Raw genomic sequence first — 19,091 nt, 5'->3', positions numbered from 1 at the left:
CGTTCATTTCTGAATCCCTTCCAGGAAAATAGTGGCAGGTTTCTTTGATTAAACTGTATATTTCACGATCATTACTTATAAGAGAACAGTTAAAACCAAAATCCATAAACAATTTGTTTGTTGCAAGTTACAAATTACATCACAAAATTCACCCAATTCATTGCCTTATGAATTCTTTTTGTTCTCATATGTAAAACAAAACATTCTCATCATCTCAAGAAGCTGTTGAATATTTTCAAAACCATGGTTTTGCGGTGCTAACATCAAAACTGAAAAAAATGTTTTCAGGACTGGTTTGAACCCATGTAAAAGAGTAAACAAGTTTAAAGGCCAAATTTCTGAAAAATAATAAAATCATCTGTACCAAAAAATGTTTTTTAAAATTGTTTTCATAAAAACTTAACAGGCAGCTCTCGTATCTCCAGGGTTACGCATTTGTAAAGTTGTGTACTGCTGAATATGAACGAACTTTCTCTCCATCTTTTTATGTTATTTTGTTCCTTTTTCCCTTACTCTGTAGTAGTACTGTTGTGTACACACAAGTCATCTCTTCTGCATAGCTACACAAGACACATTCAGATTTTTTTTTGTCTTACATAAAATTTTGATTTAAAATATTCGGTACCAGTATGTTTCTTTTACTAAATTAGTATATGTTTCATTTTAAGATAATGCCTAAGAGTGATATTTGGAAAAAAAATTTCAATTTTGACTTATTTGCCAATCACCATTTTTAAAATATTAAGTTGAAAATTTGAACTGTCTACAAGATATTCTGATTTTGATGATGCAGTCTGGAGGTAAAAGAAGGTTGCCAACTCTTGTTACACATGATCAGACATTAAAGCATTACTGACTTTTAATGAGACAATGAAAAGCACTGAAGCACCAAAAATTTACTTTTGCAGGTAAGTGAAAGGAGAAAAGCAATTAGAGGATGAGTCAAGCATATAGTGGTTAGACCTTGAAAAGCATTAAGTGCTCAAATGAGGCCTGATGTGAAAGCAGAAGGGAAGAAATTACTGTATAATGACAAAGAGACATGGTAAGTGCCCGTGTGCTGCCTTTGGGAAGCATGAGCTGGAAAACAACGATATTAAAAGCCTTCTGACAACGTCAGTCTTAAAACTTAGGAAATGCACCACATAACTCATTTCTTATACATTTCTAAACATTCTTCGCTATTATCTTTTCATCCATTCTGTCTGCTTCTAGTATGTGATACAGTAACGAACCTGGAACGTAAGTTGTTTCTGTGCTGATATCTTTGCTCACTAGAACGTGAGCTATCTCTAGTGCTGCCAGCTGACATCGTTCCCACTCCACTGTCAGAATGGTCTTGAGAAATATTCTGAAATAACAAGTTCAGATTTTCAGGTCCAAGTTTACACACATTGTGGTAACTTAAAATGATTTAACTGAAAATTGGAAATAACAACAAGCTATTTTGCGGTTACTTGGATACCCTAAATTTCTATACCATCACATCTCTATTTTTCAAAGGGAACTAACAGAATCTAGTAATCCTCTATCTAGTTTCTTCATAAATTATCTCAACAAAATAAAACATATATCAAATCAAGGTAGCTAAGAGATTACAATATTATGTAGCTGTGCAGCAAAATACTAACTGCATCAGAGTTTTCTGACTTCTCACAAGGTGACAGTGCCTACTAGTTATCACCGATTTTGTCCAAATTTTTGGTACACGCAAGCCTTGGTCAGAAATGAAAGTGAAAGAGTGAAAGCTCCAGACGCCCATATGTTTAGAAAAACTAGTATTTTTGGCATGGTCTGAGTGAGGCATGAGGCATTTGTGTTAGCGAAGTTTCTAAGCAGAGGTTGGCGCAGTGAGGTAAGTACACAAAGGTATTCCGAGAGCCATGGGGGCGAGCCCATATTTGGAATATATATATTTTTTTAATTTTCAATTTTTATGTTACCTATACTGCAATCGAACTGAAATAATGCTCAATATATTGTATTTATTAATACGTTCATCAAAGGCATGAAAAAATAAGCAAATGTAAACTTTCGATTGCAAATAAATTTCCAACACAGGATTGCATTTACAGGATCCATGAGGACTCTGGAAATAACTTTCCAAGAAGGGACTGTAATTAAAGTGTCTGGTCAAAACAGTAAGCCGAGAATTCTCATTCATCAACATCAATTAAAATACTCTTTTTACTATCATGTACAATAAAATACTCACTTCTGTATGCTCTGTTTTCAGGTTGGCAGTATCTGTCAACTTACAGCTGAACACTGGACAACTGAGGGGCAAAAGCAGTTACCGGGAAAGGACAGGATATGAACAAGGTGACCCTCTTGTTGCCAACAGTATACGCGTGCCTATGCGAGGTTTGGCTCATTTGTACCAGGGATTCAAAAAGTTGTGGAAGTATACATGGCAAAATATAGTAATGCCATTACTTCGCCAAAATCTGGGAAACTTAAAACAGCCTTACACAAAAATGTTTTGACTGGTGTGATAAAGCCCTACCCACAGAGTAATAAATTTCTTTTGTTAACTGACTTATGGGGAGGGCAAACAAATCCACAATTATATGATGAGATTATTCAATGTTTAGAAGAATTGCCATTGTACACTATTAAAATGGAAGAGAATGTAGATGAAGATGAAATGGGAGATACGATACTGCGTGAAGAGTTCGACAGAGCACTGAAAGACCTGAGCCGAAACAAGGCCCCGGGAGTAGACAGCATTCCATTAGAACTACTGACACCCTTGGGAGAGCCAGTCCTGACAAAACTCTACCATCTGGTGAGCAAGATGTATGAGACAGGCTAAGTACCCTCAGACTTCAAGAAGAATATAATAATTCCAATCCCAAAGAAAGCAGGTGTTGACAGATGTGAAAAATACCGAACTATCAGTTTAATAAGTCACAGCTGCAACATACTAACGCAAATTATTTACAGACGAATGGAAAAACTGGTAGAAGCCGACCTCGGGGAAGATCAGTTTGGATTCTGTAGAAATATTGGAACACGTGAGGCAATATTGACCTTAAGTTATCTTACAAGAAAGATTAAGGAAAGGCAAACCTACATTTCTAGCATTTGTAGAGTTAGAGAAAGCTTTTGACAATGTTGACTGGAATACTCTCTTTCAACTTCTAAAGGTGGCAGGGTAAAATACCGGGAACGAAAGGCTATTTACAATTTGTACAGAAACCAGGTGGCAGTTATGAGAGTCGAGGGACATGAAAGGGAAGCACCAGTTGGGAAGAGAGTGAGACATGGTTGTAGCCTCTCCCCAATGTTATTCAATCTGTATATTGAGCAAGCAGTAAAGGAAACAAAAGAAAAATTCGGAGTAGGTATTAAAATCCATGGAGAAGAAATAAAAACTTTGAGGTTCGCCGATGACATTGTAATTCTGTCAGTGACAGCAAAGGACTTGGAAGAGCAGTTGAACGGAATGGACAGTGTCTTGAAAGGAAGATATAAAATGAACATCAACAAAAGCAAAACAAGGATAATGGAATGTAGTCTAATTAAGTCGGGTGATGCTGAGAAGTGTCAAGAACTAGTTTCTGAAAGTATTTGTATGGAGTGTAGCCACGTATGGAAGTGAAACATGGACAATAAGTAGTTTGGACAGGAAGAGAATAGAAGCTTTCGAAATGTGGTGCTACAGAAGAATGCAGAAGATTAGATGGGTAGATCACATAACTAATGAGGAGGTATTGATTAGAATTGGGGAGAAGAGGAGTTTGTGGCACAATTTGACAAGAAGAAGGGACCGGTTGGTAGGACATGTTCTGAGGCATCAAGGGATCACCAATTTAGTATTAGAGGGCAGCGTGGAGGGTAAAAATCGTAGAGGGAGACCAAGAGATGAATACACTAAACAGATTCAGATGGATGTAGGTTGCAGTAGGTACTGGGAGATGAAGAAGCTTGCACAGGATAGAATAGCATGGAGAGCTGCATCAAATCAGTGTCAGGACTGAAGACCGCAACAACAACTACTATTAAAATGATTCGCTCCAAATGAACTCTGCTAGTGCAACCCTACAAAGTCATTTTTATCACCCTGTAAAGAATTTGATCAATAAGCTTCAACAAGAAATAATGCCCCAAGAAGACTGCACCACCTATACTCACCAATATTTTGTGAAATGTGTTACGTGTGGTTTTCTAACAAACTATATGATGAGACAGAAATTTTTATCAATGCAAACTAAGTCTGCTTTTCTTGAAAGAATTTTAAAACTAACATGTAACTGCAACAATGTGGCATTTATAATGTGTGTCAGATGCTGAGAAAATTACTGTTTCCCTGTTTTTACAATCAACAAGTGCATATCATCACCTGCAAAATAATAAAAGTAATTTTATATACAAAATTCTTGTGTACACTTTACGATACCTTAATGGAAACTTATTTGCAACCCCAATTGATATTTTGCCTTTTCTTTTCATGCCGGTTATGAAAATGTTAATACATACAATATAGTGACCATTATTTCAATTTATTTAGATAATAAGTAAGGCAAAACCTGAAAATTATAAATAAATAAATAACTGTTTCTGTATAGACTTGATCCCATGACCCTTGGATTGCTGTTCTCTAGTCTTCCTGCTGCACCAACTACTTCCTGCAAACAATGTTAACGTAAATGGCTCATGACTAACCCAGTCTGCATCAAAAGTGCTGTTTTTTTATAAATGCTTGGCCATCTGGAGCTCCCACTCACTTTCATTTCTGGCAGAGCCATGCTGTTAACAAGTGACCTACTTAAAGGTAGCTAAACATACACTCATCAGCCAGAACATCACGGCCACCTACCTGATGGTCAGTATGGCCAACTTTGGCAAGGATAACTGTGGCGATGCATTGTGGCATGGAAGTAAGGAGGGCTTGGTAGGTTGCTGAAGGGAGTTGGCACCATATCAACACACCCAAAACACCTAATTCCTGTACATTATAGAGGGGAGGGGGGGGGGGGGCGATGATGAGCTCTGACATAACATTCAATCACATCACAGACGTGTTTGATTGGGTTCAGATCCAGCACGTTGAGGGGCCAGCACATCAATTGGAACTCCCCACTGTGTTCCTCGAACCATTCCATCCACACACCTGGTCTTGTGACTTTGCACATTATCTTGTTGAAAAATACCACTGCCATCGGAAAACATAATTGTCATGAAAGGGTGTACGTGGTCGGCAACCATTGTACGATACTCCTTGGCCATCAGGGTACCTTGAACAAGCTCTAGTGGACCCATGAATGCCTACGTAAGTGTTCCTCAGAGCATAATGGAGCTGCCACCAGCTTGTCTCTGTCCTGCAGTACAGGAGCTATTCTCCTGGAAGACGATGGATTCAAGTCCTCCCATTAGCATGATGAAGGTGTCAGGATTCATCAGATCATGCAATGCTCCACCACTGTGCCAATGTCCAGCCAATGCTCACATGCCAATTTCAGTCATTGTTGCCAATGTCGTGGTGTTAACACTGGCACATGCATGGTTCGGGAGCTGTGGAGACCTATCGTTTGCAGCATTCAGTGCACTTTGTATTCAGATACACATGTACTCTGCCCAGCATTAATGTCTGATGTTAGATCCACCACAGTTCAGAATTTGTCCTGTTTTACCAGTGTGCCCAGCCTACGAAACACAACATCTGAAGGGTGGCTGTCCAACCCCACAACGTCTGGATGCGATTTCACCTTGATTTCGCAATGTGTTGAAGACACTCACCACACCACTCCCTGAACACCCAACAGGTCATGCAGTTTCCAAAATGCTCATGAAGAGCCTATGGAGTCATCACAATCTGCCCTTGGTCAAACTCAGATAGATAGCGTGCCCTCCCCGTTCTACACGCGGACAGCACACTCACTGATATCGCATGCACAGTGCATGTATCTGACTATCAGTCATTCTTCGCCAGGTGTTGCTGCTATTGGGATTATATCAATAGTAGGTCGGTGGTCATAATGTTCTGCCTGATCAGAGGATATGGACAAACTAAAATTTTATATAAAGTTCTTTCTTAGTAATGCTTTCAATCTGTGTTATTCAATCAATTATGCCACAGACACATATGACGAAAAAAGGAAGAAGCAGCCCACTTTGACCTACAAATCGTTAACTCAAAATGAGTATCAGTGGATCACTTACATCAAAGTGCCTAGCCAGAGAATCTTCCAAGCATTGTATGCGCGATCACTTTCGGCACCTCTGGCAGCCTAATGGCTACTCCCAAATCACATAGCTGCAGGCTACACTGCACAAAATAGCTGTTTTTTAAATTAACAGGTAGTCATAACAATACAGGTTAATAGAAAATCCAAGAACAGTTGATTATGTCTGTTTCAATGAGGTGTATGACATGCTGTCTGTCTTTGATTTCTGTGCAGACATTTTCTGCTTGTGTCTGTGTATGTGCGGATGGATATGTGTATGTGTGCGAGTGTACACCTGTCTTTTTTCCCCCTAAGGTAAGTCTTTCCGCTTCCGGGATTGGAATGACTCCTTAACCTCTCCCTTAAAACCCACATCCTTTCGTCTTTCCCTCTCCTTCCCTCTTTCCTGAAGAAGCAACCGTTGGTTGCGAAAGCTAGAATTTTGTGTGTATGTTTGTGTGTGTTTGTGTGTCTATCGACCTGCCAGCGCTTTTGTTTGGTAAGTCACATCATCTTTGTTTTTAGATATATATGTAATTAACTTAACATGCTCACATATAAAGATATATTAATCCATTATGCAATGACATTTGTGAGAAAAATAAAATTTGAATTACGGGTCACAGACAAATGTTGGAACAACAAAGTGACAGAATTGCCGGCCAATAATTATCTTCAGGATATGGAATTCCAGTACTGCTGACAGATACATTTAAAAGTCAAAAACTCATCTTAGTCTTCAGAATTATTAGTTCTTTTCACAGCAAGGAGAGATGGGCAAGTTGTGCAAGGATAGAAATGAGGAGCACATCACTCAGACCCCAGGATGTGGGTCATTACCACACTTAGATCTGAGTGACTTACTCATCCTTTCTAACCTTCCTCAACTTTTCACTTGTTTCTCTCTGAGGAAGAAACTAACAGTTCCAAAAGCTATGATTAGTTTTTTTCACTTTTGTTTCCTCTTTTCAATGTTACGTTTTCTCGAATGAATTTTTCCTTTGATAAGAATGTTTACACAAACATTATAGTCCTGGCAACGGAGAAAATAATTAAATAAGAAATACTTGTAAAACAAATAATGAACTGATATAAAATTATATTATATAATGGTAAGCAAATCTTATTAACCTGTGGCAAAAATTTTGGTTTCTCTGTTTGTTTCATGAATGGATGATCCAGTACATCATGCAGAGATATTCTATCTTTAGGATTCTTCTTCAGCATAGAATCTATTATATTTCTTGCCTCTGCTGATATGTTAAATGGCATCTGAAATCAGAAATAGTTTAAAAGTTGTATAATAAATTCACCACACATGCCGCTTAATTCAAATAGAGAAAATGATTTTGAAACATAAAAAGTGATGAAAGCAACCAATGACTTGTCACACATACATAGAACAATGAAGGGGTAGATGATTCAAAATTTTGTGAACAAGGACTGCAGTGGCCTGGACAAGGAAAATGGTGGTTAATTACACATCCCATCCAATCTTACAGTGTTAAAAGTAAACCATAAACATTAAATGAAAATGAATAACACTTAATATAGATGGCAAATTATTTACAGTCAGTCAGAAAGAGCTTGTGGTGCCCATGGGCAGTTTTACGTAACACAATAACTCAAAATATTACTTACTGGTAAATAAAGTTATAAATCAACTAATTCAATATAAATAGTGCAAATGATATAGCGCACAATTAAGAATGTCACATATTAAAACAAGTGTTAAAACTTACAAGTTAGATTCCTTTTCTGTGCTGTATCTAACATTATGCTCTTTGTGATCACAAATTAATGATCATATTGTCAATAATGCCACACACCTACAATAAATCACTGAGCAGCCTTGGGGCACGTTGTGGCAGGGCTAGCCAGTTAGTAATTAAATAAGGCAAATAATCATCCTACATGAAAAACTTCATCAGTGTTTGTTAAAAGAAAGATCATGGACCATGTGAGCTGCAGCCTCACCCTAGAAAACACATTTGTCAAATGACAGAGGCAAAATTTATGGAGGCTGGTGTGAATATGAATAGATGTCAAGTCATTGGTAGAGTCATGGAAGGCAATAGAAGTCCGATAGCCATTGCAAGTGACAGATAAATTCCTAATGACACAGCAGTGAAGAGCACCTGATCATCAGTATAACAATGGTCAAAACAACAACCCTCATAACCATGACCCATATTCTTACAATCATACATTATTCCAATAGATGTCACCCATGCCTATCAATGGTTCAACAGTGAAAAAGCACCAAGCAACTGAAACAGCTGACAGGCCCATGGACTGAAGGATAGGGTGGGGTGGGGGAATATGCCAAGGGCATAGTTGATTACTACCATAAAGTCAAATTAATCATGGCTTTACCTGTGTGTGTGTGTGTGTGTGTGTGTGTGTGTGTGTGTGTGTGTGTGTGGTCGCACGCAAGTGCATGCATAGTGTCAAACGTGAGATTCTTTGGAATAATCACACATAGTACTTAAAAATAAAGATATGTTAAGTTTTATTTAAAATTATGATTCAATCTTAGTTAATTAACAACATGGAAATAAAAAAAAAACAGTATGTTAGTAGAGAGATTACAGGCATTGACTTTATGATTTGAATCCTATCATGCCACATGTTTAGCTACCAAAGAATTCATTAATATGCTACTAATGTTTCATACTTAACTTTGCTCAGAAATCTACTGTTTTCAAAGGTAATTTTTTCAAGTATTTTTGGGAAAGGTGTCATATTGATAAAGAAAATTGATGTCTGGGAGCCAACCTTCAAACCTTTAAGTACCAAACAATTTGGAGAGGGCTGCTCTATAAGGTCCCCTTGTGTAGTTTTTGCACATATTCCATGTAGGAATGTTTCATATCACAAAGGCTGGACTTAATAATTTGCGTACCTCTAACTCACCAGATACTAATACCATTAAGCACTTTTGCGACTTCATGGAATAACGTAACACCCTACACTGCATCTTCTAAACCTCCATCCGACACTGAAAGTTACTTAGAATTTAGTAAACTAATTCAAGAAAAGGAAAAATGAACTGGTCTACTGATGGAATGAACTGGAAAATAAACATATTTGCTAGGTACACTAATTTGCAGCATGAATCTCATTCTTTTGTGTTAAATTTTGTGCAAAAATTTTCCAGTGGAGTGAGAGCAAAACATGTATTATCCTGCTTGTTCACTGCTATAGAGTTGACTGGTTTAATGTTAACCCTCAGTCAGCGTTGGCGGGTATGAGAATACCCCCTCTAACAGTCCAATGTGCATGGCACAGTAATTTCCCATATTGCCTCTGGTTAGCTTCCATTCACTTTGTTATGAGCATTTGTAGTGAATAGTATTGTGAGCTGCTGTTAATTTGACTTGGTAAGTAGGATAAGTTACTGGGGGCATGATGTGACCCAACCACACAGGTTACATTAGGAACCGAGTAATTTTAAATGCTTTATACTTTTCATTACTTACATCATATCACTTAGCATGGCTAAACATGGAAGAGTGGGTGTTCAGATAAAGATTTTGAAGATATTGTCACTAAATGGTTACACAAGGTAGAAATATTGAAGACAGTGATATTGAAACTGCCAATGAAAGTGATCCTGAATGCAACAGTGAACACAATACTGAATCTGAACTCAATATATAACATAGCGATGAGTGTGAACGAGTTAGTGAAAGAACAAAACAGAAAACTTTCTATGCACACAACCAATGTAAGTGGTCAGCAGAAGAACTTAACAGAAATATTTGAACACCTGCTTACAATATTGTAGCACATCTTCCTGGATTCAAAGTGAATGTACAATGTCTTGACCATTCTTGTACATCAATGCATGTATGAGAATCCACTTTTTCAGACGACATGCTAACTGAAGTTGTAACACACACAAATGAGAAAGTCAAACAATACAGAATAGATATGCTGATGAAACCAGAACAGAAATGAGAGATGTTTCACTGTTTATTTTATTTATTTATTCTTCATAATTACTGCTTATTATCTAAAAAGCTAAAATAGGCCATACAAATAACATTTCCTCAGATAGTTATAACTTATGAATTAATTATTTCTTTCTGATACTTAATTTATAAAAAAGAAGAAGAAGAAGAAGACGATGAAGAAGGGGGGAGGGGGAGGGGGGAGGGAGGGAGGGAGGGAGGGGGGAGAGGGAGAGGGAGGGAGAGAGAGAGAGAGAGAGAGAGAGAGAGAGAGAGTAAAAACAAAAAACTACTACTCCCACTACTACAAAACTACATTAAAACCCTTAACAAATTATCTAGCTACTAATCTATTACAAACACTACAGAATTTGTTCTCTATTTGTTCATTTATTTTGGCACATTTAACTTATAGATAGATGGTTGTTTCTGCTACTGGATCTGCCCTCATGGTACCCCGATCAACAGCCACAGTCTGTTGGATTCCTTGGGCATCGGACAGCATGTCAATAGCGTTACTCCTCTAGCAAGTAATTCCACCTATCACTGTTACTTCTTAAAGACCACACTTCCATGATTACTTACACCAACAGAATGTAGATTCTTGGGACAGTTTTTCCATCAGGTCGCCGACCTCAGTCATCTTCTCTCCATCTGCAGAGTACGTTGTCTAGCCTGGACGGTAGCATGATAACCTATGGTTGAATGCCTTGTGAAATCTTCCTTGACCTTCCTGGATACTTTGGCTGCAGTATCATACACAATGTACCAGGTTGACTCACTCCTTGGCGCTGCTTTGGGATCCCATATCCTTAATACCTGATGTCCATTACCTGCTGCATCTTCATAGTGTGTGGAGTCCCATAATGTGTGTTCTGCTGTGCCTACACTTCCGCAGGTGCAGCTATCATTCATCTGTCTTTTGATTTTATATAGATACATAGCATAAGGGCCATGGCCAGTCAAGTAATGTATCAATCCATTTGATGGGTTACGAAATCTCATTTCTAATCTCTCCCTGATGTTAAGGAGAAATCGTATGTTCCTGTGCCAGAGCCTGAAGATTCATTTTGCCACAGTTGTAATATGTGATCTTTTATTGCCTTTTAAGAATTGGCATCAGTTTCTAGCACCCTTCATACTTCCATTTGATTGCCTTTATGTAATCAGTAAAAGGCTCCCCTTTTCCAAATTTCCATGTCCAGTGGGCATATTTCTAGAATTACTAACAAAGTATCATTTGGAGTAGTGAAGTAGGTGCCTTGTTGAACTCTTCTCACTACTGCAGCTGGCTTCACTCGCTGCAGTCTATGAGCCCAGATGCTCACACTGTATCCTACGACTGATGCTAATATACACTGGTGGTATACTCTGATTGTCTTCAAGGGAAACCAAAACTGTCTATTTGCAATGGTTATAATTTTATTCATTACATCTGTACCTTTCCTGCCTGCTTCCTCTACATGATATGCAAAGTTACAACATTTGCCCAGAAATACCCCTAGATATTTTGTTACTGAGCTTCTCCTAATTGTTACATTTAATTTTATTTTAGGTTTTCTTATTAGGTTCCCTTTCAGCAGGGGTATGTTGTTTTGTGAGGTGCTAGTGACAATTTAACACTCTGATAAAAGCCCTCTCAGGACACACATTGATCCATGTGGACAGCCTCTTGATATTGTCTTGGTTATCTTCTTTTTTGGGCATGTTAAAGAAGCATGTCACCCATGGCAATAATCTCTCAGGCAATTATACAATACTTCTGGGCACTCCAAATCCCTAAGGCGACAACAGAAAAATGGCTACCGTAGGTTATCAAAAGTGCCAGCAGAATCAATTGTCATCACTAGAGCATACACAGAATGAGTTTCTGTCACTAGTGAAATCAGCTTATTAATTGTGTGTTCAGTTGACTTGCCTCTTCTTAATCCGTACTGGTGAGGGCTCATCCCGTGTGGCAGTTTGTGATCTTGTAATCTTTTGCATAATAGTTTTTCAAATGTCTTGCTGAGAATGTTCAAAAGACAAACTGGTCTGTAGAATTTAGGTATCATCTTGCCCTTTACTAATTAGTACCACTTCAGCATTCTTACACTGTGCAGGGACGCTTTCTTGCAGGAGACACTTACTGTGCAGATCGCACAAGTAACTGTCTAAGTGGTCACATAAGGCTTGTACTACTACGGCAGGGATCCCGTAATGTCTTGGAGATTTTTCTTTTTCAGTCTTAAAATTATACGCCTAATTCCTTCTTGTGTGAAGCGGTACACAAGTTTATTGTTCGTATATTCTTCCCATAACATTTCCAGTAACCTACTGATCCTCTATCTACTCTTCTTCTCCACCATCACGAAGTAGCGTTTCCATTAGCAGCCAAACTGACTGTTCCCAATTTTCTGTTACCATCCCATCTTTGGGAGCATAGATAAAAAACACCGACAATTGTATTTATTCACAGACTATTATTTTATATGGTACATTGTGCCCAGTTTTCTGTGACAATCCCATCATTCCTTCTGAATGTGGATTGGATTTTCTTACAGACTACTTTGTATGGTTGACCCCAGGGATCGGTTTCTAAGTTAGCCTCCACAAATTTCTTCCATCTTTCCATTTTTGTTTTCCACACCTCTTCCTTAAAATGTTGTTTAAAATATCTGTATCTGTGCAAGCTTTGGACTCTTTCTTCTTGGATCATGCTGCTCTGGTATAGTTTCCGGGCTGTTCTTGTTTCCCATCTTAGTTTCTGCGGCACCTCTGTCCAGATACAAGGTACTCCTTCAGAAATATCTCTGCTGATAGGTATAGATGCCTTCATTGCCTTATGTACAGTGGCTGTCAGTTCTTGTGCTTTAACATCTCCATTATCACACAGCGATGGACTTCCTGAACACTAAAACACTTTTCTTAGTTCTGCCCGGTTAGTGTCTTTGATGTTATATTTGGTCCTTGTGTGCACGTTTTCGTGTCATCTTGGATTTGCCTTGCAGTGATGGTACTGTCTATGATATTGTGGTCACTCGATGTCATTCCACTCACAATCTTCCAGCCTTTCACACGGCGCACAGCTGTTGTATTTGCTAAAATGATGTCAATGTCTGAGGTTGCTCCAACCCTCCCTTTGTAGGTTGGAGAATTGTGAGGTGCATTCAATACCTGTAGGTAGAGTTCCATAATGGCTTCTTCTGGTTGTCTTCCACAGTCATCCATCAGGCAGCTATGCCACAACACTGACTTTGCATTTGCATCAATGGAGTACACAAAAGGCTTAGTTCATCCTATGTGACTAATACCCTTTAGTCTTAGCAGATACTCGTCAATCTCATCACTAAATTGAAAATAAATGGAAACCAGGATGCAACTCTCCCTTCCAGTTAACATGCCACACAAATTACGTTTTCTGAACAGTACTGCGATATTTTTGTCACTGTTATGGTCTTGTTAAGTACTATTATTTCTGTCATAGGACACTGCCATTGTGTGATTACCTCGGCACTTATTGGCATAATGGGGATCTTTCCTGCCTTTGTATATGATTCTTGGAGGAATAATACATCTAACTGCAACTCCTCTGTCACTCTTCTAGCCTCATGCAATACGCTGACACTTCTCATGGCATTAAGCTGTCCTATCTTTATCTCATTACAGTCTTGCCCTGTTTGCCTGCAATTGAATGCTAGATGACCATGCATCATTACAAATTGCTTGTACAAAGCAGAATGTTTAATTTCTTATGGCAGAAACCTGCTTCAATAACTTCTCCAGGTTTTCCGCTTCTGTTCACCCTGAGATGGATTCTATCTATGAAATCAGGTACTGGAAAAGTAATATGCTCCCCTTCCGGAAGCTTATACCTTACTAGATGTCTTAACGCTGTAGGAAGCATTATTGGCTCTTCCAGTCTACTGAGTTACATAATGTCCTCTGTGCTTTCACAGAACTGTTCTGGTCTGTGTTTTATTGTTTACGCCTTTATAGAAGGTATCTGTATCCTGTATGAGCTGGCTCTAAGTCCTGTACTGCTTTTGTTGCAGATTCACTTCCTGCACTGGCGGATCTTCTTTTACTTCTGAAGGTAGTGCAGTGTATTCCTCAGGACATTTGTTGTCACATTCTATATACAACTGCCCAGTTTGTGTCACCAAATCCTTTTCACTTGTATTATATATCACTCCTAAATCCGTCTCTGATCTTGCTTCTCTGTTCTACCACATACGTCTGAATTTTTGTTAAAAAATGCCTTTCCTGCTTTTTCGTAGGTGTATGATGTTCTACTTTGGTCTGTGTTGCATGCTCTGTTCTATTGTAGTTACTGCTCACTTTTTGCCACAAACTCTTCGCCCTTCCAGCATCCCTCTTCCTCCTTGATGGAATTTTATGTTTCTTACATAGATGGAACTTGATTGCGTCATTACAGTCCTCACTGCTTTCTACTGTTATGAGACACCTACCCATAATGCATTTTTAAAATCTGTCTTGTTAGGAGGGTTTGATACATGTGACATTCGTTTCTGTTCCCTGTGCATATTTTTATCCCTTTATTTACATGGCACACACATAGAATGAAGGCTTTCACGGCAGGTGTTGTCATCACTTAACACTTCCAGGCAGAGGTGCCATGGTCCATGCACAGAACTCTCCCGACATTTCGCCTCCAAGGACAATCAGCGAACTGCAATGAGAGCGCAAGTGAGCGCCATACATATAAGCCATCCAGAGGGCACCGCTGTCAATCATGTGACGTCGGCTGTGCTATGATCTCTGATATTGTCAACTTTCTCAATTGAAATTAATCAATTGTCACGCTGTTGCTGCAATGTTGACATCCATATCATATCTAGCTTAATGCCTTCATCTTTTCTATTAAAATTATTGCAGTGGTTGGCAATCTCAATGGCCTCTCTGTACATTTGTGCATAATAATGCGACGTCTTTGCTATGACGGTCGTCTCACTAAACTTTATTTCATGATCACCTTCCTGAAACACACGTTCCGCTACAGCCGATTTGTCAATATTTCCGAGGCGGCAGTTCCTTTTATGTTCACCCAGACGGATGCTGACACTTCTTTTTGTTGTGTCTATATAGACCTTTCCACAACTGCATGGAATTTTATAGACACCTAGTGTAGCTAGAGTATGTCGTATGTCTTTTGCGGATCTTAAAAATTCTTGTATTTTCGTAGTGGGTCTGAAAACAGTTCCTACTTGCTTAAGATTGCAATCAGTGATCTTACTGATAAATGGTGAGAACGCTTTCCCCTTGGGTTGGTGTTAATCCTTGTCTGTCCTGGTTGTCAGTCTAGGGCGTAGTGCACGATCTATCTCTCTGTTGGAATATCCATTCTTCTTGAAGGTCACTCTAAGGTGTTCAATCTCATCATCCAAGTGAGCTGGATCACATATTTTGCGCACCCTGTCTATTAATGTTTTAATCACCCCTCTTTTATGTCTTGGGTGGTGGTTAGAATCGTTCTGCAGATAACAATCAGTGTGTGTGTCTTTTCTGAAAACCTTATGACCCAATGATCCGTCCTCTCATTTGATTACAGTCACATCAAAAAAGTTCAGGTGACCATCAATTTCCTTTTCCATAGTGAATTGAATTCTTGGATTAAAACTATTCAGATGTAACAGGAAGGCATGAAGTTCCTCTTCCCCAAGGATCCATATAACAAATGTATCGTCTATATAATGATACCATCTGGCTGGTCTTTTTCTAGCTGTTTGCAGCGCTCGTTGTTCAAAGTTCTCCATGAACAAGTTGGCCACAGCTGGACTAAGAGGTCTTCCCATTTGTTCATAAAAACATTACTATACTGAAAATAAGTTGTTGTAAGGCAATGTCTGTATAATGACAAAATGTCACTAGGAACAATGTCCACTATACATGTGATCACTTCATCCACCGCGATCATGGTAAACGACGAAACCACATCAAAATTGACCAGGATATCATTAGGGCCCACACTAATTTCCTTAATAATATCGATGAAGTGATATGAGTTTTTAACATGTATGTCAGTTCCACCAACATATATGGACCCATGGGGAAGAGGAACTGGATTCCTTCCTGTTACATCTGAATAGTATTAATCCAAGAATTCAATTCACTATGGAAAAGGAAAGCAATGGTCGCCTGAACTAATTAGATGTGACTGTAATCAAACGAGAGGACAGATTACTGGGTCATAAGGTTTTCAGAAAAGACACACACAATGATCATTATCTGCAGTTCGTCGATTGTCCTCAGAGGATGCCTTCCGCAGTCGAAGGCGAAACGTCACGGCAGAGTTCTATGTATGGACCACGGCATCTCAGCCCAGAAGTGTTAAGTGATGGCGCACACACTACTGCTTGTTGGATTTTCTTAGTCTTTTCTGATCTGACCTCTTTTGCCACAATGTCCACAAATAACTACTAGTTTATCACAGTGACCTGCCAAATGAACAAGGTCTTGGCATTGAACTACTCACTACAAGATAGTCTCTCACTGAAAACAAACGAAACTCAAGATATTCTTTTTGTCCCTTCATGAGAGCTGTTCTAACCTCAGGGATCACTTCAATAACTTTATGGACCACTTTTCTTCGCCTCGGTTCTGTCCTGAATCGTACTGTAAAGCTGTTTTTGAAGCTTTCCTTAGTTAGATCATCACCAACATTCTGCATGTGTATCGTCTTTCAGTGCCTTTGCATCTGTGTCGTCTGGGATGTCGTACAGTATCATTAAAAGTATCTTTTTTTTAGGCTGTTCACAAATCAGTGTCTCTTGTACCTTTCTGTTGTTCAATATTTTTCCATGCCACTTTGTGTAGCAGTTTCCACGATGGATACATTATTGGTTTGCTTGACCTTCCTTACACAAATTTTCTCTTTGATGGGGGTTTATTAAGGTCGTCAGTTTTTGTTGCACTATTTTTGCCCCTTTATTTGTTTTTGACTTTATGAACTGTATTGTTTGCGATGCCAGTATTTTAGCTGCAGGAGCTGTTTTGGTTGCATCTCTACTAGGTGGTGTCATTAGCACTGCACATGCATAAGAATTTGCTGGTTTGTGTGGATTTTCTCTATAGCTTTCCAAGAACATTACTGAAAATATTTAGAGAACCAGCATTTGATGCTGACTGCAGAGCAATTCTATTGCTGTCAACATACATTTCGGATAAGGAACATGACGGCAAGAGAAATTAGGGCTCTTATGGAGGAACATAGACTACCCTTTCTCCCCTCGCAACATGCACTGGACAGTGGCTTGTGGAGTATGTATGTAGATGTAGCTGCAGTCAACATGAAAAGATTGGATGTTGAGGCATTCTCCATACTTTTGCGCATTTGAGAAATGATAATGATAAGTTTTTCACCTATTTTAGAATGCGAGTTTTTGGCAATATGCATATAAGACTAAAGGAGTCAACCCAATGTCGCAACATAGCCTTCAGAGAATGTATGCAACCCATATGTATGTTGGCAGTTACAATAAGGGAAAACAACAAACATTTTAAATAAGATTATAATTTCTATTCCTTTTTTCAATGGACTTTAATATATTATATAGCATTGTGGATGTGGAATATATTTAAAAACCAAAGATGTAAGTATTAAAATAATATAATGCTGTAATACACAAAAATATTAAATGCAAAATGAAGTTAAAAAAAAATTAGAGATTTAATTGAGAATCTAAACAAATTAAATGATAAGGTTTCAGAGTGGCTGAGACAGCAGGGGTGTAAAATGCCCCTGTGCAGTCTTGGTAAAGGGACTGTAGAGTACAGTGGTGGCTGCCCTGTGCTGAATGGTGTCTATAGGATATGTTAGGATAAGCAGCCACATTTGCATATACTGGCCTTTCTGCTTTGTGACATTCTCTTCTGGAATTTCACTCCTTCATCATCATAAAAATCATCTAAAGACAAATTTACGCATGGAAAAATGATGTAAACCGATCTGGTTTTTGCATCAGGGCACTTTTTAAAGTTCAACATGGTCTGATTTACTTCTTTTAAGTAATGTTGGTTTCTAAAATGTTTCAACAGCCATCATGATTAAAAAAGGTAAGAACAAGTATAACTTCAGACGAAAGAACACGAAAGCATTGAGGACTACCACAACAAACTTCAAGTACCACCAGATGAGAACACTAACAATATTCCATAGCTGCTATTCCATCGGTTGGCTGGATTTGCTGTCTCTGGCAGCTGGCTGTGATGGTAGGGGCTGTTGGCTTCCCACAGCAGCAGCCCAGCAGCTGTGTGCCATTTCACCTGTGCCGGGCAAGTATGAAATGTCTCATGCAATGCACAGCCCAACCACTGCGTACTGGCTCCATTTACACAGCAGCTTGGTAAGTGTGAAATGATCCTTTGCTACTGAGAGTACCAGTCTTGATGTATTTCGCTGGCCTACGTCATTGAAATGAATGTTGGTTCTGCTAGTCTGTCTTTAGTTAAATGAATCCAGAGCTAGGAATGAGAGACGATAAACCGATCCTGTAGATGAAACTTAATATATATTTAATTCACTTGTACAAGACAGTCGAGGCTGCTGTCGCATTGGAGTAATAGCTTGTATTGATGCAATGTCGCTAGCATTTCATGGATGGTGGAGATTTAAAGTGTATATGGTATCAAACCCTCAAACACGTGAATTAAATATATATTAAGTTTAATCTGCAGGATCGGTTTATCGTCTCTCATTCCTAGCTCTGGATTCACTTAACTAAAGACAGACTAGCAGAACCAACATTCATTTCAATGACGTAGGCCAGCAAAATACATCAAGACTGGTACTCTCAGTAGCAAAGGATCATTTCACACTTACCAAGCTGCTGTGTAAATGGAGCCAGTACGCAGTGGTTGGGCTGTACATTGCATGAGACATTTCATACTTGCCCGGCACAGGTGAAACGGCACACAGCTGCTTGGCTGCTGCTGTGGGGAGCCAACAGCCCCTACCATCACAGCC

General features: G+C 38.9%; 1 protein-coding gene across 1 annotated transcript in view; it reads right to left on the bottom strand.

Annotated features, from left to right (window-relative positions):
* The window catches only part of LOC126355013 (serine/threonine-protein kinase PLK4), a 237,555-nt gene that overhangs the window by 102,136 nt on the left and 116,328 nt on the right, over positions 1–19,091 (bottom strand). Inside the window, exons 7-8 of the mRNA XM_050005153.1 lie at positions 7,302–7,442; positions 1,236–1,351 (exon numbers count right to left, since the gene is read on the bottom strand). Coding sequence (XP_049861110.1) covers positions 1,236–1,351; positions 7,302–7,442 — 257 coding nt within the window. The remainder of the gene's footprint in view (positions 1–1,235; positions 1,352–7,301; positions 7,443–19,091) is intronic.

This window comes from Schistocerca gregaria, chromosome 3 (assembly GCF_023897955.1).
Source record: "Schistocerca gregaria isolate iqSchGreg1 chromosome 3, iqSchGreg1.2, whole genome shotgun sequence".
NCBI classification, from domain to species: Eukaryota; Metazoa; Arthropoda; class Insecta; order Orthoptera; family Acrididae; genus Schistocerca; species Schistocerca gregaria.
The sequence above is the reverse complement of the archived record's forward strand: the minus strand, read 5'-3'. Positions and strand labels throughout refer to the sequence as shown.